The sequence below is a fragment of the Leptodactylus fuscus genome, chromosome 4 (genome assembly GCF_031893055.1).
Source record: "Leptodactylus fuscus isolate aLepFus1 chromosome 4, aLepFus1.hap2, whole genome shotgun sequence".
In the NCBI taxonomy this organism is placed as follows: Eukaryota; Metazoa; Chordata; class Amphibia; order Anura; family Leptodactylidae; genus Leptodactylus; species Leptodactylus fuscus.
Genome location: NC_134268.1, coordinates 122,767,007 through 122,789,774, shown reverse-complemented (window position 1 = coordinate 122,789,774; position 22,768 = coordinate 122,767,007). Strand labels below are relative to the sequence as shown.

Genomic DNA, 22,768 nt, shown 5'->3' with positions numbered 1-22,768 from the left:
CGCTTAGTGGCCCCTACACACAGTATTATGTCCCATTGTGGCCCCTACACACAGTATTATGCCCCATAGTGATCCCAGCACACAGTATTATGCCCCATAGTGGCCCCCGCACACAGTATAATGACCCGTAGTGGCCCCTGCACACAGTATTATGCCCTATAGTGGCCCCTGTACACAGTATAATGACCTGTAGTGGTCCCTGCACACAGTGTTATGCCCCATAGTGGTCCCTGCACACAGTATTATGCCCCACACCCATGAACAATTATTATCCTCTGGGATAGAGTATAATAATTGGAGACCGAAGGGGTGTACCAACATAAAGAAAAATGTTACTTGCCTATCCCCGGCTCTGCTGCAGTCCTCAGTAGTGTCGGCCATCTTCAATGGCGTCCGAGACGTCACATGCCCCGGTCATGTGACGTCAGGGAGAGTCACAGAAGTAGGCCCTCAGGCTGCCCGGAGAGGTAAGTAACACGTTTTTTATGTTCCCTCACCTCCCCTGGACATTTGATCATTATACTCGGGGGTCTGAAAAGACCCTTGCGTATAATAATGATGTTTGTGGGGCCCGTGGCTGTGGCCTGGATCAGTAAGTAAATAGGGCCCATTACTTGCTGGAGTAACTCCAGCTGGTAATGGCCTATTAAGAAAAGAAAAAAAAAGCAGCGGTAGCGTCTGTTGCCGGGCCACTAATGTCCCAGGCCCTGTGGCAGCCCTACCCTGCTACCCCGGTAGTTACGCCACTGATTGTTATGCTTATGGTTCCCTCATCAGCGGTGTTAAATAATAAAATTATGAGTGAGAAACCCCTTTAACATTACAGGAGTGCTGATCAGTTAGATAGGAAGTCTTTTCCATGCATTGAGCAGCACAACATACAGTATATTGCTTAAGTGACCTGACACTGCTTTATTGTATGGTGCATTTTATCTAAATAACATCTGTTATTTTTCTGCTATGTGTATAATCTGATGACAATATTTCTTATTACATATTCTCACCAGTTTATTCTACTAGCAGCGATCAGTGTCCACTTATAGTTATCAGGAGCTTTCCTGCACTGAGGTGATGTGCACGTATGTCTGCTGATTTTAGTGATGCCCTAGACACCATATGAAGTAGATTACTTTTGACATGGGCAACCAAGGATAAAAAATCTGCAGAGTTTCTGACCTGTACTTACCAGGTTTGGAAATAATAATGAAAAACAACCTCCCAATGTGTTGTCATTAATTCTAGGTCACTGGGCTGAACAGTTCTCTCATATCTGTGTCGTCTGTGCACACTGCCATCTCATCTGGATAACTCTGCTTCTTTAACATTTGACAGGGAGCCAGGCGCACAGTATTGCCTGTGAATACGCCACATTCAATTGTAGCTTTGGAAGTTCTTGTTAGATGAAGGAGCAGTAAGAACTGCGAGTTCTAGCTGAGCCTTTCAAGTAGTATCCGTATTCTTAGCTAAGCTTAAGGCAGTCACCACAGGAATCTAAAATTGCTGATTGAATATAAAATTCTGGTCAGTGTTGTCAGGATGTTAGCTAAAGCTAACCTAGTTCTTCATACTGTTTCACCATGCGTTCCACAAAACTATATGCAAGTTGTATATTCCCCATCTTTCTTTCTCTCTCTCTCTATTTCTTTCTCTCTCTTTCTATATACACACACTGTATAAACATAATAAAATAAAGTTCAGTTAACTAGGACATAAATTGTTTCGGATAATGGCTTTATACAGGAGCCAATGAATGGCTCAATTTATGTTCCTAGGAATGTAAGTAGATGAAGTGTTAAGATTAGCTAGCAACCCTAGGAGGGGATCCATAAATGACTACAAGTTGTGCTGCAACTGGTGAGGGTGGAAAGTTGGTTGTGCCTAGAAGTTGTACCATCTGGGAACTTTTTGGAATTGCCTTGTGGTGCTACATTTTACTGGCTATGATGTGACTCTGGAGTTCTGCCATAGGGAAGGCGTTCTGTATAAGGAACAGCGTTTTTATCTTTTTAGGAAGTCCATGAACACCATTTGATCGGTTTAGTCAGTTCTCAGCATCCTACAGAGCAGCCACTGTGCCATTAAGAGTCAGGGACCTAGTCCATGAGTTTGTCAGGAAGTATCACCTGAGTAAATAAGAGTGATGTCCACTTCCTCATCTGAGTGTGTCTAGAGTGCTTAGGAGTGTTATTTGCGGGTGCTATATCCTGCATATTTGTATTGCTGTGTTATTATCTGAAATCAGACAGGTAAAGTTTTGCACCTGAGTGTATGGTAGTTTCCTTATCATCTGGACTGCAGCACACAACTACATGGCACTAGCAGTACTGCATGGGGGTATAACAGCTTGGCTAAGGTTGGAGGAATACTAGAGTCCAGTAGAACAATGGGCAAAGTTTGGAATGGGGATATAGAAACAATGGAGCAGGAATAGACTTGTTCAGGAGAAAAGAGCACTGTCATGGTCAGGGGGCTGAGAAGACCAGAGATGGGCACACAAGAGCATGTGTGGCTAAGATGCTGTAGTGGTGCCCCTAAGAGGATGAGCACTGGGTGAAGCCATTTTAATAAACATCTTAGGAAGATCAGAAGAAGGTTACCGAGCTGGTGAAGCATTATGTGTTTTTATGCCTCTTTAACCCCTGCTGTTTAGTACTAAAATATGAGTTGGGAGCCCACCATGCCCTGCTGTGAAGACCACCATGACCTCGAAGCAGTGGGGATAAATGAGTTGGAAGAGAAAAGGTACTGGAAGAGAGAAAGACCAACCTGGAGTAATTCTCCTCTGTGAGAGAGGCTGTAGATAGAATTATACAGTTACTTCTGAGGTTTCTGCTGCTTCCAAGGGCAACCAGCAGGTGTTTTAATACACCAAAATATATTACAGGAAAACCTCTTTAACACTCCACATTGCATTCAAAACTGGACTTCTAGAGGAGTGGTACTCTTAAAGGGGTTGTCCCATCACAAGGATCCTATCTATACTGCTTGTTAATGTGAATGTAAGACTTTTCCTAAATACATTGCTTCAGCAAAACTGCTTTGTTTGTCCACTATCTTACTTTATTCTTTTTTTTTTTTTGACACATCCCTTAACTTATCTGGTCATAAGTCAAGTGATGTATCTGCCTGCTGTGAATGGGGAGGGAGGAGGGGCTAAGTGCACGGGAGCGAGCCTGGAGGGGGGTAGTTTACACTTTGGGGGGAGGGAAGGGGCCACCAATACAGACCCGGCATCCGCTGTAATAGAGAGGCGGATGCTAGGGAGTGTAGACGCCGGCACAGGTGAAGCCAGCAGCGGCAGGAGCGATGCTGCTATTCCGGAGGGGAGGGGTGGGCGGAGGAGCGGAATAGCAGCATCGGTCCTGCTGCTGCTGGCTACACCTGTGCCGGCGTCTACACTCCCCGGCATCTGCCTCTCTATTACAGCGGATGCCGGGTCTGTATTACATTGTGAAGGCTGTACGTCCGATTCCTAGTGCATCGTCAGCGCACACGCAGGGCCAGCGGCATAGAAGCGACGAGTTCTTGCCGCTGGCTTTGCATATGTAACCCCGCCCACCAATGACGCAACAAAGCCGGAAGACAGAAGAATTTACTGCAGCGAAGACTAGCGAGTGTGTGACGTGGGACAACCCCTTTAAAGAAGAGTGTCACTAGACTATAAGGGAATTGGAAATCTGTCATAAGAAAATCTTTTCTTTCAAAGAAGTTTAACTGAATGTGAATTGAGAAAACAGTATAATAAGTTTGAGAGAGTGAAGGGTGTAGTCTGGGAAGACTGGTACATTCCAGCCAGGCACCAAAAGGGTGTTTGGTAAAGGCCCTGTCAGGATACGGAGTCGCCGCGGTCTCCTTGCTGTGCGGCGTCTCCCTGGGAGACGTGTTAGGAGTTCTATTGGGTGTGCTTAGGTCATTAAGGGTTAATCTTTTCCTTGCCTTCAGTCTCCATGCCATTAGCCATCAGGTGTGTTCTCTGCTGCTATTTAAACCCCACCCAGGCATGGATCCTTGCCAGCCATTCACTTGTGTTTCCTGGTTCCCCTGCTCAGTCTGATTCCCTGTCTGTTTGTATTCGGTCTGTTTCTTAGTTTGTATACCCGGCTTGTATTTTTGACTATCCCTTGTCTTTTGATTTGGTACCTTTATTATATCTCCTGGCTTGACCTCTTGCTCGTCTGACCTCGCCTTCTCTTCTGTGTCTTGCTGGGACTTGTGGTCCTCCCTGGTTCCATGCTGTTTAGTCTTTTGTTTGGCATTGCATTTACACTGTGCTTTCTGTTTAGGTGTGACCCCGTGACTCCAGTCCCTAGCACTTTCAGGGCCTCCTCTTCCCTTATCCTAGCCGCCGGGATAGAAGCGTAAGGAGTCATGGTAGGCGCACTTCAATTAGGAAGTGCATTGGTCTGCCTCATCTCAGATATTACAGCATAGTTATAGCTGCAGGGCCTGCGACCCCTTTTGTCATTAGCTGCACAGTGTTGCTTTCCCAGCTGTGTCCCTTTTCACTGCCTGACCATGACTCCAATCCTTACAGGCCCACACCAGGGAGGTCTGCTGACTAATCAAGGTCTGATAATAGTCTGTGTGTGAGGACTAGGAGTGTGGCACCACACTGACAGAGCTGACCTGTCCAAACTCAATCTACAGAGCAGGTACCGTGCCACCCGTTGTTGTTGCCAAGGTGGGTGTCTGGTAGCCAGGCTTCTGTATAGACAGGGAAAAGTTTGCTTGTGTTTAGTTTAGTTTAGTTCTCAGCCGAGAAGGTTTTGTTTTGGTTATTTGTGCCTTTGCATAGGCAGTTAATACACTGTGTCCCTGTTTCCTGCACTGCTACGGAACATCTACCTGAGCGGTTCCCCACATAAGGTATATTGATAAAACAGCAGTAAAGAGATTGCACTTTAGGGTGAATGAGTTCAACACCTTTCTAAGCTTAATGGAAAGGTTATTTCCCTCACAAGCATATACTGTGTATAAGTGAAAATGCTTGCTTTGTTGCATAGTTTCTAAGTGTAACATTTTCCCACTTAAACCAAAGTACATTGAAAATGAGTAATATTTTAATATAGTAAAGTTATATTTAGGTTTTCTCGTTAACAATTTTGCCAGTAAAACCTTTGTCTTAATGAGAGAGAATTTTAAATAGATGCATATATTTCTTAAAACTGTATTGTGGCCGATTCTGCTATATGCAATTCTTTTTACTAGTAACTGGAGCACAAACCCTCCACATTTGATGGAGGGTTTGGTGTGGGAATGATGGGGAAGGGGGAGATCCATAGAGTGAATATAATGGTCAAGGTGGTCCCACAGATGGTCAGTTGAGCTCATGCCTGGAGAATTAAGTGGCCTGGGAAGTACTTGAAAGTGTTGGTCGTGCTCTTCGAACCATTGTTGGACATTTCTAGGTATAAAACCTGTTCCATGTGCCCAGGGAAGACAAACAGCATGTATGGGTTTATGTGATCTGCAAGGATGGATTCATAGCCAAATCAATTCAGAGTGCCTTCCACATGGATGAGTGGGCCCAGAGATGGCCATGAAAAAAAAATCCACAGACAATAACGTTGTCATCTCCAGCTTGTGTTCCTCCACCAATGATTGCAAGATTGTTCTCTGATGTTTCTCACTTGACAACTTCAACATCCATTCGTTAGATGAAGCTAAAAACTTGACTGATTGGAGAAGGTAACCCTTTGCCAATCAGTGATGGTCCATAATCCAATATGACTATTAAAATTGAAGCCTTTTTCTGTGATGCAGTGACCATTTGTAAGATTGGAAGCCCCATATGCAGTAGGGTTCACTGAACTGCTGTTTTAGACACATGTCTGATAGCCCACTGGTTCATTCTAATTGTGAGCTGCTCCACTGTAGCAGGTTGGTCTGCCCTCAGGCACTTTTGCATCAATGGTATGTGGTGCTCCACAGTTCCATTTGTCCACTCTCGCATGCTAACATGTCACAAACCACACTATTTGAGAGATACTGCTTGCCACTCTTGATCCAAAATCCTTTTTTTCTCCCCTTTTACACAAGACAATTTGTGATGTGTGCTCAGATGCCCATGACACATTGCTTCCTTCATGGACCGTGTGCTGCCAATGTTAAGAGAAGGAGGTAGCCGTAATAATGTGACTTGCCTTTAGTATATTGAAGGTACAGATACCTCACCTTACACACCATTTAGGAATTATGACTCTGTTTAGCCACTGCCACATGTGATGGTTATATCATTATTATTATTATTATTATTATTATTATTATTATTATTATTATTATTATTTTTTGTATTTCATGTTTTCATCTCTTGATATGTTTTGTTTGATGTGGGTGTGGTGATATTTTTGTCATATGCTCACATCTCACCTTGCTGTGCCTACCCTTCTTAGGAACTTTTGGGTAAGGTAAGACAAAAAGAGTGCAAAAGTTTACCAATAAATGTCCAATGCACTTGCTAATATTTAATTTTCAGTACATGCATATGAATCAGCTTCTTTTCTTATATTTCAGGCTACAGGATATGCTGATGGACTATCAGTCATTTATTAACAGAATTCCAGTTTTGCTCAAGCCACTTATGACTCCTTTTATCAGCCAGATTGAAGAGGTCATATCACCAGGCCTTACCCAGCTTTCATGGACTTCCCTGAATATTGACAAATGTAAGTATACACTAATATCCAAAAAATATTTTACTTTTAATATTGCAAATATTGCAATTGTGAAAAATTAAAGCACAAAATCTGATAAAAAGCCATAGAACCTTTCGTACATAATGTAGTTAAAGGGAAAAAAAAATTTTTTCCTGGTACCTTGGGAAGGTGAAAAAACCCCCAAACACAACCCATACTCTTCTGTCCCCAGCGCTTTCAATGTCCCAGACCACTGTCCGATCCTGTGGTGCCCTGGGGCTTGTTCTGGGCAGAAATCCCCACCACACAAGACTGCTGAGGCCAATCAGCGGACTAAGGAAAGGACCTTTCCCCGGAACATCACAAGTGACATATGTGACTGACGTCCTGAGTCCTTTCCTTTGGCCACTAAATGTCCTCAGTGGTACCATGCAGCGAAGATTTCTGCCAGTACAAGCCCCAGGGTGTTGTGGGACTGGAAAGACCCCAAGGACCGGTGAGTATGTTATTTGCTGTGTTTGTTTATATATTTTAATTTTTCACCTTCTCTGCCTTCAGGAAAAAAAGCTTTTTTTTTCCTGGACAACTCCTTTAACCTATATATACCATAAATCAAACCATGAAATCCTTTTCAAGGTAGAAAATATGCCTCTATTTTTTTGTAAGCTAAAACAAAGATATTCTTAGTTACATTTAATTTAGAAAGTAGCAAATATATACAAGTTGCAAATAGTATATTTTCAAGTAATGTTTTAAGGGTTAATAAAAAAAAAAGTATTTGTTCTAGCGTCTAGAGTCCTTTATCTTGTTGTGATTCTTGCAGTGAAGGACTTGAATGTTATACTATTTATATTCATGTAGATGTTTTATTATAATGCATAGGTAGTCTCTGAAGAAACACCATCATTCACTGCGCTGTTCCCTCTTAATTTACAATATCTCCCAGGATTGTGGCCATTGAACTCTGCACTGCTGTTACTACAGAAACAGCTGTTTGATCTTGACTTTAAACTATTCCTATGGTAATTCCGCCTGCACATGTACATGTGTCTCACAAATCAAGCACCCTCTATGATAGAGCTTTGTTTCTACCTCTAACACATTTGGTATTAAAATTTTATTTTGCTGATCAACTTAAAAACTTGAAAAAAGAAAAAACCCAAAGAAAGCAAAATATTTAGTTGTTCTTAGGGACCTGACTACTATCGGTACAAACGTAGTAGTCACAACTGATTTCTGAAGCTTGACATTTCCCTTCTGGTTGCTCTGAAATACAAGTTGTGTTGTGTTTTTGTTAGGGGACAACTGCCTCCGGATATGTTGTCGTAGTCCAAATTGATGACATAATCACGAGTACTCGTAGAACAGACAGATAGACACTCAAGTATCGTAATCAGAATGTTCCAAAGTTTATTACATATTACTTAGCTGTTATAGAGAAATAATGGCTGTATGCTAATTTAGGCATAACAAACTACATCATATAGAAATATGAATTATGATTGGTCAAAGTACAAAATGGGCATTTACAAACTATGAATATGTGCATAAACAATGCATGAGTTAACACATGGTTGTCCGTGTCATCCATTTTAGTGTGTAATTATGTTAGCACAATCTGATGAAATGGATGCCATGACCTTCCAGGTTTCATGCTAATAGATGACAGACAAAACAAGAGATTAGAACTGACTTCATATCTTGTGAACTTTATGCGTCTTGTTATGGCCATCACGTATTGCGATGTACAAATATGGTAACTTACATCCGCCAGCATGTAGTACGGAGGGGCAGCGAAAAACTGGTTTTAACTAGATATATTTTAATACGCGCATAGAAACAAAGATCAGCACATTTAGTCAAAATATAAGCCTCAGGGTTACTGGGAAGCCTCTTATCTGTTACTTCTGGCTATACGCTCAGGGTTAGTGGTTCGCTTACAGTTTAGAACTGGCATTAACCCCTCACAGTTTTGTTTGTAAAGTATAATAAAAATGTGCTATTTTATAAATTTTCCAAAATGTAAAGGGAGTCTGTCGTCAGAACCCAACATATCGAGCCAGGTGTGCAGATATGTAAGTTAGGATCAGGCCTGGTTCACAACTGAGTTCGATAGTCCGTTCGGGGAGTTCACTTGAGGACCCCTGAACGGAATATCGAACGCATTGATATGCAGTGAGCAATGAAAGCGCATGGACCTCATAGTCTATAATGGGGTCCGTGTGTTTTCTGTGTGGTGTCCACACGAGTCATACGGAGAGGAAAGTACTTGAAGAACTACTTTCCTCTCTGTATGACTCGTGCGGCACCGTGCGGAAAACACACGGACCCCATTATAGTCTGGGGTGTCCGTGTGCTTTCATTGCTCACCGCTTGTCAATGTGGTTGGTATTCCGTTTGGGAAGTCCCCAAGCGGACTCCACAAACAGAATACCTAATGCAGATGTGAACCAGGCCTCACATGAATTATATATTGTTTTTCCCTTGTGAATCCGTGACTCAGTTGCTGAGATGTTGCTGATTGCGTCAATATCCAAATTAGCTTTTGGGAGCATTGAGAGCTTCGCTGCATACTTCTTTGGCAACACTCCATAGAGCTCATTTGCATATTGACAATAAAACACAACATCTTAGTAAATGATCTGCTGATTCACAAACAAAAAAAAGGGTTTGATTCAGGTTAACTTAACCTATCCATCTCTGTAGCTGGCTTGATATGCTAGATTTTGGTGATAATCCACCCTATTATTATGTATTACAGTCATAGCCAATGTCTACAGTTCCCTACGAGAGGTAGAACAGATTTGTAAAGAAGCCTCTGACATCCTGGAATGCCGAATTGAGAAGTTACTTCTGGACATTTCTGACACACTGCTCGTAGATTTACCCGAAGATGATACCATCACCGTTCCAGTTTTCTTGGAGGGAACAGAGAAAGTAATTGCTGCAGCTGCAGAGACATTGTCTATGTAGGTTTTTGTTTAGTCCTTTATTTCGACTCAATGCTAAGAAGGGGGCTTCAAGGGAAGGGAATTCTTGCTGAAGATTGTTAAAGAATAATGTAATGCCATGTCATCCAGAAGAAATCATGCAATATTTGATTCTTTACTGTCAAAAAGACAAGTGTTGTAGGTATGATACCATTATAGGCTAACTAGAACAATGACATTTGCAAGCTTTTAAAGAACAGCAGCTTCTTGGTGAAGGTGGGGTGATAAAATGGGTGATAGGGGGAAGGACTGGGGGGGGTTGCAGTCATCTGGAATCAATGTGATGGAGGGGGTGAATTATGTCCATGTAAGGGATCATAAATCTAGATGTTAGTTAGAGTCCTTTTGTCAATGTTAATTTTATCATCAGTTTGAATTCCCAAATTTTGGGTTCAGGACTTTTAACTCTAACAAAAGCTCTGTGGTACATTCAGATCTGTTCAGACAGTGAAGATAGGAAACACCTGCTAAGATGAATGAATATGGGATATCATCCATGGGTTGTAGATGAGAAGATCCACAGTGCTATAAGAATTCCAAATCTGAGAATACTTCAATTTTTGTGCCAAAAAAGTGCCACAATTTTGGTGCATTTTCTTGATGTTAGCTAGACCAACTAAGAGGAGGTGTAAAGTTAAACTAGGCCAGGGTAGCCAACCTTCGGCACTCCAGCTGTTGTAAAACTACAACTCCCAGCATGCATACTTGCTCTGCTGTTTTTGGAGCTCCCATGGAAGTGAATGGAGCATGTTTGGAGTTGTAGTTTAACAATAGCTAGAGTGCTGAAGGTTAATGACCCCTGGACTAGACAGTCCAAAAATGTGACCGCATAACGCTAGGTTCACACTAGCGTTCAGCAGTCCATTACGGAAACCTATCAGACCGGGTCCAGCCGTGAGAGCCGGTGAGCGTTTTATGCTCTCTGCCGCGAAACCGTTTTTTTAAAAATCGGACACAGAGTACTCCATGTCCGACTCTGTGTCCGGTTTAAAAAAAAACGGTTTAGCGGCGGAGAGCATAAAACACTCACCGCCGCTCATGGCCGGACATCTTTCAAACCCATTCACATGAATGGGTTTGAAAAAGTCCTGCAGGTTTCCATCTCCTGCCTCTGTTTTGTGTAGGAAACGGAAACCTGCAGAACGGAGACCAGACGCAGATGTGAACGAGCCCTTAGATACTTTGATAAATCTGACACAGCTTACAGTGTGTTAGTTCAGTATTAGCAAGTCTGCCTCAAAGACTTCATTGTGATTACTAGCTAATAAGATACACTCAATATGTCCATACATTTTCTTCTCATTTTATTTTGTAGGCATAGCAAGCAAGTGGAGCATTGCTTGTATGAAATGATTGATACCCTTAAAAGCAAATTGAAACCATCAGACAGGGACAGTCTACAGGTAAAAAAAAAAAAGAGTTTTGTTATCAAAAGATGGCTGTTTTGTAAAAAAAAAAATAATAATAATAATAATAATAATAATAAAAAATCTCAGAACTCCCATTTGTCTGAATTTTTAATAAAGTAACAAATTTGTAATCTCAACCAAAATCCTCAGTGAGTAGACTTACCTATTGTTCTAGTCCTCCCTTAAAGAGGACCTTTCATCAGATTGGGCACAGGCAGTTCCATATACTGCTGGAAAGCCTCCTCCCTCTGCTCACAGTGCTCGTCCATAGGCGAGTATTATCAGGAGGGGAGGGGGCGTTCTTCCCCGCTCACACTGTGCAGCGCGATATGCTCTGCTGGGCAGAAGGACGTTCCTGACAGAATGTCAGGAACGCCCTTCTGACTGTAAAGCGCTACAGTAACGGGACCGATAGCGCTTTACCCAGGGCACAGATCGGGAAAGCCGCTGAATTCAGCGCACTGTCAGCTTTCCAGCAGTATATAGAACTGCCTGTGCCCAATCTGATGAAAGGTCCTCTTTAAAGAGGACCTTTCACCATATCCGGGCACATGCAGTGTTATATACTGCCGGAAAGCTGACAGTGCACTGAGTTCAGCACACTGTCGGCTTTCCCGATCTGTGCCCGGTGTGAAGAGCTTACGGCCCGGTACCGTAGCTCTTCTATGGTCAGAAGGGCGTTTCTGACCATTAGCCAGAGACGCCCTTCTGCCTCGCGGCGCCAATCGCGCTGTGCTGTGGAGCGGGGAGGAACACCCCCTCCCTCTGCTCACACAGCTTGTCCGTAGACGAGCATTATCAGGAGCGGGAGGGGGCGTTCCTCCCGACTCCACAGCACAGCGCGATTGGTGCCGCGAGGCAGAAGGACGTCTCTGGCTAATGGTCAGAAACGCCCTTCTGACTGTAAAGCGCTACGGTACCGGGACCGATAGCGCTTTACACCGGGCACAGATCGGGAAAGCCGACAGTGCGCTGAATTCAGCGCACTGTCAGCTTTCTGGCAGTATATAACACTGCATGTGCCCAAAAGTGGTGAAAGGTCCTCTTTAAGTCCAGCATACTACGGTCATGTGTAATATATGTACATAAGTATGGAGAGGCATATTGGTTCACACCACATGCTGCTTTATCTAACTAAAATCTTGCAGCGGGAACATAAAAGTAGAGAAACTATACAGAATAGATGGTACTTCTCTTTTTTTTCAGTGCACTTTTAGTTTTGTTTTCAAAAACTGCTTAAAATAACCTGATGTGTGACCTTACCCTAGTAGTCTGTATTACCTACATTGATTAGGTAAGATAAAGGATAATTGACAACATACTAGTCTTTGAGTGATCCAATGACAGATTAAGAATGTACAAAATTGTCCTATAGTTTAAATTTACATTTTTTATTGACATTGCTATTTGATAATAATTCTTTGCTGTTGAAAAAAATTGTATACATTTTTGTATCCATTATGGGCAAAATGGTAAACCTCTATGATGCCTTAAGTAAATCTTATCAGTCTGAACTAGATGCAACCCATAAATTCCTAAAGATACAAAACATAAATTTAAAGAAAAAGTTGAACATATTTCAAACAGAAAAGGTTCATGTACAGTAACCAGAGGGATTCACGGACTAACATTTCATTTATCATCATAGCAGTATTTCTTAGACTAAGGGTGCATGCACACTACGTAACGCCGGGCGTGTATGAGAGCCGTACACGCCGGCATTACAGCAGACTGCCGAACACTTCCCATTCACTTCAATGGGAGCGCTCGTAACAGCGGTGTTTACGAGCGCTCCCATTGAAGTGAATGGGAAGTGTTCGGCAGCCCTGCTGTAACGCCAGCGTGTACGGCTCTCATACACGCCCGGCGTTACGTAGTGTGCATGCACCCTAATACTGTACTTCAAGCATCCCTGCTGTACAAGGACTTCTACGTTGTAGGTCAATCAATCAAGCTAGACAGGCATTATTAACTGACCAATGTCCAACACATGGTAGGCATGTTTTTTTAGCTCCTTGGAGGCCTTCAGAATATTGAATTATTGATATTTCATAGCCAAACATTAGTTTGATATAAGGTGGATTTTGGTATTTCATGCAGTTTATTACTGAGTTGTTACTATATTGAATATCATTTATGCTTATTATACAGTGCTTTGTTACTTTTTCACAATATAGGCTTCATTTGCCTGCTTGCATCTAGACGCTAAGCAGAAAACTCGCTGCCAAGAATGTCTGCCTTGTAGTTACTATAATGTGATCGGTCATTTGTGTCAGAAAAATACAGATTCTCTTGTCAAATGTAAGTTCTTGGGGTTTTTTGTCTAATAAATGTCTTTTGATATAGTTTGAACAGTATTTTTTTTCCATGAATCCTAGTCCTTGACTGTCTCAGTAGTGAAGTTGATCCTAAAGAATATAAGGCTCAGTTGAGTAGTTATTACTGTACAAATGTTGTATTTTGCTACTTACATTCTGATTTCTTTAGGTACAAAAGTGTCCTTAGATACCTTGAAGCGTCGATTACACACTGTCAGCTCCAAATACCAGACATCAAAGCCCGCAAAAGACCAAGCCACTAATCCCTTATTCAAGGCTGAGATTCATCTTGCTATCCCAAATGTTGTCATGCGACCTAGCCTGGAGGATATACAAGTAAGAAAACTATACAGTTAAAAATAACTATGTATGGAATGTACTGCCCATACTACTGAACATTATGGAACTACTAGAAGTCCCAAGCAGTTCTGTGCCCATATAACAAAATGGGACAGGTCGAGTACATTTACATGGATAATGGAACGCCAAGGTGATGTCTATATAAATAATAATAAATTTTATTTATATAGCGCCACATATTCCGCAGCACTGTACAATTTGTAGGGTTCAAATACAGACAGAAAGATACATTACAAAGAAAGTCATTTTACACAATGGGACAGAGGGCCCTGCTCGCAAGAGCTTACAATCTATGAGGTAGAGGGGGTGACACAAGAGGTAGCAGGGGCAGCATTGCGTATACAGAGGTCAGACAATTTTGTAATAGAGGTTACTGTCATTACACAAACATAAAAGTTTATGAGCCGTCACTAGTCGTGTCCTTTAACATGTGGATGGAGCTTGGACATATAAAGTTAGCCTGAAATGACATCATATCATGTGGGGTAATGTGGGAGCGGGGACAGAGGAGGATTACATTTTGGGGATTCTCATTATAGTACGGAAGGGTTTACATTAGAAAGGGAGGTGCAGTATTATGGAGAGCCTTGTGGATGAGGGTGATAACTTTATATTTTATTCTATAATGAATAGGCAGCCAATGTAGTGACTGGCACAGACCAGAGGCATCGCTGTAGCGTCTAGCCTGATAGATGAGCCTGGCCGCTGCTTTCAGAATCGATTGTAGAGGGTAGAGTTTAGTAAAGGGAAGACCGATTAGTAAGGAGTTACAGTAGTCAAGGCGAGAATGAATCAGAGAGACAATAAGTGTCTTTAGTGTATCTCTGGTAAGGAAAGGGCGTATTCTGGAGATGTTTTTGAGGTGGAGGTGACTAGAGATGAGTGAACGCCATTCGATCGAATTGGTATTCGATCGAATATTAGGCTGTTTGAGGTATTCGATTCCAATCGAATACCACGCAGCAAACACAGTAAAAATTCATATCCCCTCCCACCTTCCTGGCACTTTTTTTGCACCAATAACTGTGCAGGGGAGGTGGGACAGGAACTAAGACAACGTAGGCATTGAAAAAACCCCATTGGCTGCCGAAAACACGTGACCTCGGATTTAAGAATAGCGGCCGCCATCTTCGTTTCATTTTGCGGCTTAGAGACATAGGGACAGTCGTGCTGCTGAGGGCTAGATAGGGATTAGCTTCAGCTAGGCAGGGAAAAACTGAAGAAAAATAACAGCTCTTTTTAGAGCTGTACTGCCGGGAGAGGAGTCGAGCTTTCCATGGGGTGTCCTCCCAAACACCTAACAGGGATACAGAGCAGTTCAGTCCGGCTATATACGCTCAACCCAGCTTTCCACAGGGTGTACCCCCAAACACCTAACAGGGAAACAGAGCAATTAGGTCCAGCTATATACGCTCAACCCAGCTTTCCACGGGGTGTACCCCCAAACACCTAACAGGGATACAGAGCAATTAGATCCGGCTATATACGCTCAATCCAGATATCCACAGTGTGTACCCCCAAAACCTAAGTGGGATACACAGAAATTCAGTCAGGCTATGTACGCTCAATCCAGATATCTACAGTGTGTAACCCCAAAACCTACCTGGGATACACAGCAATTCAGTCAGGCTATATACGCTTAATCCATCTCTGTTTATGGGCTGAAGCTGAATGGGGCATAAACTTAAAATGCAGGGGCCCCAATATATCTCTACACACGCAGGTTCTATCATGCAGTTACAAGTAGAAGAGTGGCTCAGTAAGTTTTCAGCCTAGCAGAGGCTACTTTTCACTTAGGAAAATGGCCAAACTTTTACATGTATATCAGGCACAATGGTGTAGGTTTCAAAGAACCTTTGCATCAACAAGTTAAAAATGTGGGCCATGTGTGGACAGTGTTTGAGTCTGGCAAGTTCCAGATCTGCTACCAGGTTCTGGCCATTATCACATACGCAAACATTCCTGGGCCAGGTGCAGCGGGAAAAAAACACATTGCCTTCTCATCGACAATGGCATCCCTAACCTAGGGGGAATTGTTTTTTCTGTCGGCCAAGCTGATGAGCTTCAGCATGACTTGCTGACGTCTTCACACCCCAGTGCTGAAGCACTTACAGGTCGCAGGTGTGGTCAAGGTTGCAGCGCAGGAGTATGCTTTCAGAGAGGCTTTCCCCAAAGTGTTAGAAACAGATGAGGAAGTGTCCAGGCTGTTGTTCAGGACTGCAGCACCAGCACTGTAAACAGTGGAAGAGGCAATGTCGGCAACGCCGGGTGACAATTGTCCTGCTTTTGCTCTCTGCCACTGAGCCCAGGGCTTGCCTTCCAAATGACAGCGCACGCAAGAGGTGGTAAGGTTGCTCTTTTCAGAGCCCCTACTCAGTTTAGACTTGCAAAGTGTGCAAACCACACTAAATTTGTCTTCCGTGTATACATTGAAAAATCTCAACACCATCGAGGAATGTGGCCTCGATGGGGGAATTTCTCTCGGGTGGCTAGAAGAGGGAACATCTTGGGCCTTGCTGCTTCAGGCCTGGCTTCTGTGAAGCAGCTGTCCTGTGCCTCTGGACATGCCTCTGCCTCTAGCCACCTTTTTTCCTGCTTAGCTTGCCTCCATATCTACATGTCATTTTTGTGAGTTTTTTATTTATTTATTTTTTTTATTTTTTTAAAATTTTTTTCCTCTCCCCTACCATAATAAAGGACGAGATTTTTTTACTTATACCGGGGGTCGAGGATTGCAAAAATCCAGTATTGTTTGCTCTCCATGATGTGAACTATGCCTTTATCTCTTGAAAAGCAACCCAACATGAAGTCACTGACTTCAAGTCAGCCATGTGTGCCAGTATGTTACTTGGCATGACTTCTAATGAGCTTCTAACCAGCAGAGTTGGGGGGAATCAGGGTGGATTGAGCCTAGTAGGAGCAGAATTGTGCAACGCTTATGGTGGAGGAGTATGAGGAGGAGGAGGAATTGTAGAAGGTGAGCACACACATGAACTTCATGTCGGGGTGCTTAACACTAGTGGACATGTAAATGATGAGTCTATGCATTGGCTCTTCATTTTGATGAAAGTCAGCCGATCAGCACTGTCAGCTGAAAGCCGGCTGTGCTTAACCCTGATGATGCCACCAGTAGGGCGCAGAGGGATCGGAGAGGACAGGGCTGTGGTGGGCCAGGTACTCCCGCAACATTCGCCTATACTTGTCCCTCCTGGTGACACTAGGCCCCTCAGTGGTGGTAGTTTGGCCAGGGGGTGCCGCTAGCCTCCTGTGTGACAATGAGATCATCTGCCATGCTGTGAAGCGGACAGAAGTGTGCACTGACTATCCTGCTGGGAAGGTTCTGCTTCTATGCCTGACTCCTCAGCGTACAATGCGTTATCCCTGATGGCGATGAGAGATTCTTGCATCGCACACAGGAGTGGGATAGTTACACTCACTAATGTGTCATCACAGCTGACCCTCTTCATGGACTCCTCAAAGAGACGCAAGATCTTGCATATGTCTGCCAACATGGGTGAGTTTTGCGCGAGTGGCTAGTACATGGAAAATCTTTGGCCTTGCTGCCTCTGGACATGCCTCTGCCTCTAGCTACCTTTTTTGCTGCTGTGCTTGCCTCCACATCTACACTGCTTTCCCCCCTAGACATCACCCCTGTCCATGCCTCTGTCTCTAGCCACCTTTTTTCCTGCTTAGCTTGCCTCCACCTCTACACTGCTTTCCCCGCTAGACATCACCCCTGTCCAAGTCGGGTCGGTGGCCTCATCGTCCACCAACTCCTCTTCCAATTGCTCACTCTCCTCTTACTGTAAACTGCATAATAACCACAGCTTGCCCTGATGGCAACAGTGTCTCATCATCACTGAGGCTGAAAAACACTGGTTGCGGGTCCACAACCACAAAATTGGTAGGAAATGGCGGATGCTCCAGTATTTGGGCATCAGGACACAAAGTCCTCTGGTAGCTCCTGTGATTCAGGAAGTGGTTCAACAGAGGGAGAGACAGTAAATGGACCTGAAAAGAGATCCTGGGAGGGAGCAAGGGTGGTGGGATGACTCTGTTGGGAAGATTGGGCATGTTGGGAGGAAGGAGGGGCAGACTCTTGGGTATAAACACGACTGCAGGTAGTGGCTGACTGGCTGGTGGAAAAGCAGCTGGAAGCATTATCCGCTAGCCATAGTAACACCTGTTCCTGGTGCTCGGGCCTGGTCTGCGTTGTACCCTGCACCCTGCTTAACCCAGCTGTCATATCAGGAATTGTGATGATCGCATGCTAATGTTTCTTTCAGTTTAATGTTATGTTTCTGTCCATATTAATGTAGAGGAAAGAAGTTTTCAAATTATTTATCCACTTTCATAGAGGTTCTAGTGAGTTTGTAAAGTGTCCAGTGGAAAGGATGGGATAGGATTTCACATAAGTCTGCCAACCATGGGTACTCATGGTGCAGAAACTGAGGGAGCTGACTTTGATGAACCCTTGGGTTTTGGAGATGGAACTCCATCAAAGGTCTCTGCTGCTCACACAACCTGCTCAACATATGGTATCTAGGGTTTCAGCGTGTTGTGACCTTGCACAACAACCGGTGCTTCAGGCAGATGTAGGCATGGCTGGAGTGTATTGAGGTTAGGAGCAGCTACTGTAGACTTGCCAAAGTGGGCGCACAAGCGCCACACTTTAACCCGTAGCTCGTGTAAATTGGGGTACGTTTTTAAAAACCGTTCCACCAATAAGTTGAAAACGTGGGCCAGGCATGGACTGTGTTGGAGGCTGGCAAGCTCCAGAGCCACTACCAGGTTCCAGCCATTATCACACACGAAAAAATGCCTGGGCCCAGGTGTAGCAGCGAAACCACATCATCCAGGATGGTATCCCTCACCTCGAATACAGTGTGCTTTCTGTCCCCCAAACCGATGAGTTTCAGCACGGCCTGCTGACATCACCCCATGCCAGTGTTGCAGCCATACCTCCCAACTTTTGAAAAACCGAAAGAGGGACAAAATGTGCATCGCGCGTAGCGCGCCGCAGAAAATTTTGCCCCGCCCACTTTTCTGTTGACTCCGCCCACTCATTAATTTTTCATGTGCCCGCACACAGTATAATCCTAATACAGTCACCCATAAATTATATGTCCCCCCTCTATCTCTCCCTCAGTTTCATATACACCCTTCATCTGCCCCCAGTTTCATGTCCCCTCCATCTCTGCCCCCAGATTCATGTCCCCTCCATCTCTGCCCCCAGATTCATGTCCCCCATCTCTGCCCCCAGTTTCATGTCCCTTCATCTCTGCCCCCAGATTCATGTCCCCTCATCTCTGCCCCCAGATTCATGTCCCCACATCTCTGCCCCCAGATTCATGTCCCCCATCTCTGCCCCAGTGTCATGCCGTTCTCCCCCCTCCCTTCGTCTGCCCCCAGTGTCATGAGCCCCTTCATTCCACCTCAATGTTTAAAGAGGACCTTTCACCACTTTGCCCACAGGCAGTTCTATATACTGCCGGAAAGCTGACAGTGCGCTGAATTCAGCACACTGTCGGCTTTCCCGATTTGGACCCAGTGTGAAGAGCTTAGGTTCCCGGTACCGTAGCTCTTCTATGGTCAGAAGGGAGTTTCTGCCACTCAGTCAGAGACGTCCTTCTTCACAGCACAGCCAATCGCGCACCCCCTCCCTGATAATGCTCGTCTATGGACGAGTACTGTGAGCAGATGGAGGGGGGAGTTCCTCCCGGCTCTCACAGCACAGCGCAATTGGCTGTGCTGTGAAGGACGTCTCTGACTGAGTGGCAGAAACTCCCTTCTGACCATAGAAGAGCTACGGTACCAGGACCGTAAGCTCTTCACACTGGGCCCACATCGGGAAAGCCGACTGTGTGCTGAATTTAGCGCACTGTCAGTTTTCCGGCAGTATATAGAACTGCCTGTGGGCAAAATGGTGAAAGGTCCTCTTTAACACACAAAAAAACCACTTATACTCACCATCCAACGCTCCCCCGCCGCGCTCTGCTCCCCCGCGGCGTCCCTAGGCTTGTGCGGGCCGCACAAAATTGTTCGGGGGGCCGCGAGTTTGAGACCCCTGTATTAGATGGTGGAAATAGTAGTAGTTCAGTTTTAGGCCGGGTTCACACAATGTATTTTGGCACGTAATGTGGCACGTAGACGTCGCGGCAGCTTTTGCGGGCCATATACGCTCCCATTGATTTCAATGGGAGCCGGGACCGTATACGCGGCGCTATTTTGCGGCCCTGATTTTGCGGCGGCCGCAAAATAGCGCTGCGTATTCGGTCCCGGCTCTCATTGAAATCAATGGGAGCGTATACGGCCCGGAAAAGCTCCCGCGCCGTCTACGTGCCAAAATACATCATGTGAACCCGGCTTTAGAGAGATTTAGTTTCAGATAGAGTGAGGACATAATATCCTTTAATATCCTTTTAATCTTATAGCAGAAGAACATTATTCCAGATAATGCACATGCTAACTTATGCAGAACCTTCTTTTAACCTCTTCCCGCTGCGGGCGTTTATTAATTTTCATTTTCCATTCTTGATCCCTCCCCCCCCCCACCAAAGCCCATAACTTACTTTCCGCTTTCAAAGCCATGTGAGGTCTTAATGTTTGCAGGACAAATTGTTCTTCATGATAGTACTAATAATTACTCTGTACAATATACTGGAAAAAAATTCTGAATGGGGTGGATTTGAAGAAAAAGTGCATTTTTGTGATTTTTCTAAGGGCTTCATTATTACGGCATTCCCTATGGAGTCTAAATGACTTGTCAGCAATATTCTATGTTTTGGTACGATTCCGAGGATACCAAATTTATATGGTTTTATTTCATTGTAACCCCTTAACAAAAATCCAAAACTGCCAAAAAATTTTTTTTCTAAAAGTCACCATATTCTGACACCCATAGCTTTTTTTTTTTTTTTTACTTCCGTGTATGGGAATACATAGGGTGTCATTTTTTGCGAGGCCAGTACTTTTTAGATGTACTATTTTGGGGAGTTGCTATTGCTTTGATCACTTTCTATTCAAATTTTTATCAGAGGCAAAATGGTGAAAAATCCTGCATTTCTAAACCAGCAGCTATGGTGGCTGCCCGGCTCCCGAGTGGCCACCATATTTAAACACCCGGCATCTGCCGTATTAGTACGGTGGATGTCGGGAAGGGGTTAATAAACAAAATAAACTTGCTGTCAATTACATATATGAATATACTCTCGTTGCTCCTTTTTCGGTAGATGGCCTGCTGCATCTGATTTGTGATGTGTTGCAGCAGTAGAGGAACAGTCCTATATAACTCTGCCATTTAACTTTTTTCAGAGATTTACTGTTACATACAGATAGTTCAATAGAAATCTCCCATTGAAGCTTATTTTATAATATACTAGTAGAAAGACCTGGCTACGCACGGGTATATTATATTTTTTGTTTGTGTAGTGGCCCAATAAGAACTGTTCAGTTTTGCAGTGGTCTGTTTTGTATGTCGTTTTTGTGTGTGTTGAAAAAAACATACCTTGTCAGATCGGAGTCTTGGGTCTGGTAAGAGTTTTCATTAGCTTGAGCAGCAGCCATGCACTTTCCTGCAGGAGTCTTGTGTACAACTTCAGTTTTCCTTTTTGAAGGTATGAGTAGTTTAAATACGTTTCAATTTCTAAGAATGTTGACATCCAGTATGGCAGTCCAGCATAGGTACAGTCTGTTTATGGCTGCGTTGTTATGGAAACCTGTTAAGTTAAATGTGAACTTATATGGTCTGATACACGTCATATAACTGAGTATTTAAGGACCTGCGAACTGCTACTGACTAATAGAGGTGATAAATAGGTTGGTTGCTATGGAAACCTGGTAAAAAGCTGTCTGCACGTGGAGACTAAACGCCTGCGCGCTTTTATGGCAGTTGTGTATGGCAGTTGGAATATGAGTGAAAGACTTGCAGGCTAATGCAGGTCATTTTTTGGGAATACTGTATCTCAGGAATGGTATGTACTAGATAGCTGAGACCCATTCTAAAACCTTCCTGGACACCTGATGTACCTGTGTGCCAAATTTGGTGAGGAATGGTCCAGGCATTTGGTTGCACATAAAGAACAGACAGACGTTAAACTAAACTAATTTTTATACATATAAGAGAATAGATAGGAGATTATGACCTAAATCAAATTTGCAATTAATCGGCCATTTTTCCTCAATTGCGATTATTTAGGTCATGCCCCTTTTAAATCACACTCGTCTCTCTATATTATAAAAATGAATTTTTGTCTGTCTGTTCTCTATGCGTGACCAAACGAATGGACTGATCGTCACCAAATTTGGCACACAGATACTTCAGGTGTCCGGGAAGGTTTAAGCTGAGGCCCCAACTCACGCGGAGGTACCGTTCTGAAGATACAGCTTTCCCAACAAACCTGCAAGTCTTTAACTCATATTCCAATTGCAATACACACGGTCACTCCACATGTACAATCCAACACTGAGATCCAAACTGAGATACACATATCAGAGGATTAGATACACAGGTAAGCACCCAGTATCACATGCCAGAGGATTAGATACGCGCATCTGCACATAGTTCCACACGCCAGATGATTAAATATGTGTGTCTGCACACAGTTCCACATGCCAGAGGATTAGATACGTGCGTCTGCACACAGTTCCACACGCCAGAGGATTAGATACACGCGTCTGTTCAAAGTACCACATGCTGAAGGATTAGAGACACAGATCAGCACACAGTATCACATGCCAGAGGATTATATACGTGCATCTGCACAAAGTACCAGATGCTGAAAGATTAGATATGTGCGTCTGCACACAGTTCCACATGCCAAAGGATTAAATACGCATGTCTGTACAAAATACCACACGCCAGAGGATTAGATACACAGGTCAGCACACAATATCACAGCCAGAGGATTAGATACGCGCGTCTTCACACAGTACCACATGCCGGAGGATTAGATACGCACATCTGTGCACAGTACCACAAGCCGGAGGATTCGATACGCACGTCTGCACACAGTTCCACATGTCACAGGGTTAGATACGTGCCACTGCACACAATA

General features: G+C 43.9%; 1 protein-coding gene across 1 annotated transcript in view; it reads left to right on the top strand.

Annotated features, from left to right (window-relative positions):
* LOC142200556 (dynein axonemal heavy chain 5-like) overlaps window positions 1-22,768 on the top strand; it is a 384,102-nt gene that overhangs the window by 98,036 nt on the left and 263,298 nt on the right. The window contains exons 20-24 of the mRNA XM_075270991.1: window positions 6,514-6,665; window positions 9,397-9,604; window positions 10,941-11,028; window positions 13,212-13,335; window positions 13,522-13,688. Coding sequence (XP_075127092.1) covers window positions 6,514-6,665; window positions 9,397-9,604; window positions 10,941-11,028; window positions 13,212-13,335; window positions 13,522-13,688 — 739 coding nt within the window. The remainder of the gene's footprint in view (window positions 1-6,513; window positions 6,666-9,396; window positions 9,605-10,940; window positions 11,029-13,211; window positions 13,336-13,521; window positions 13,689-22,768) is intronic.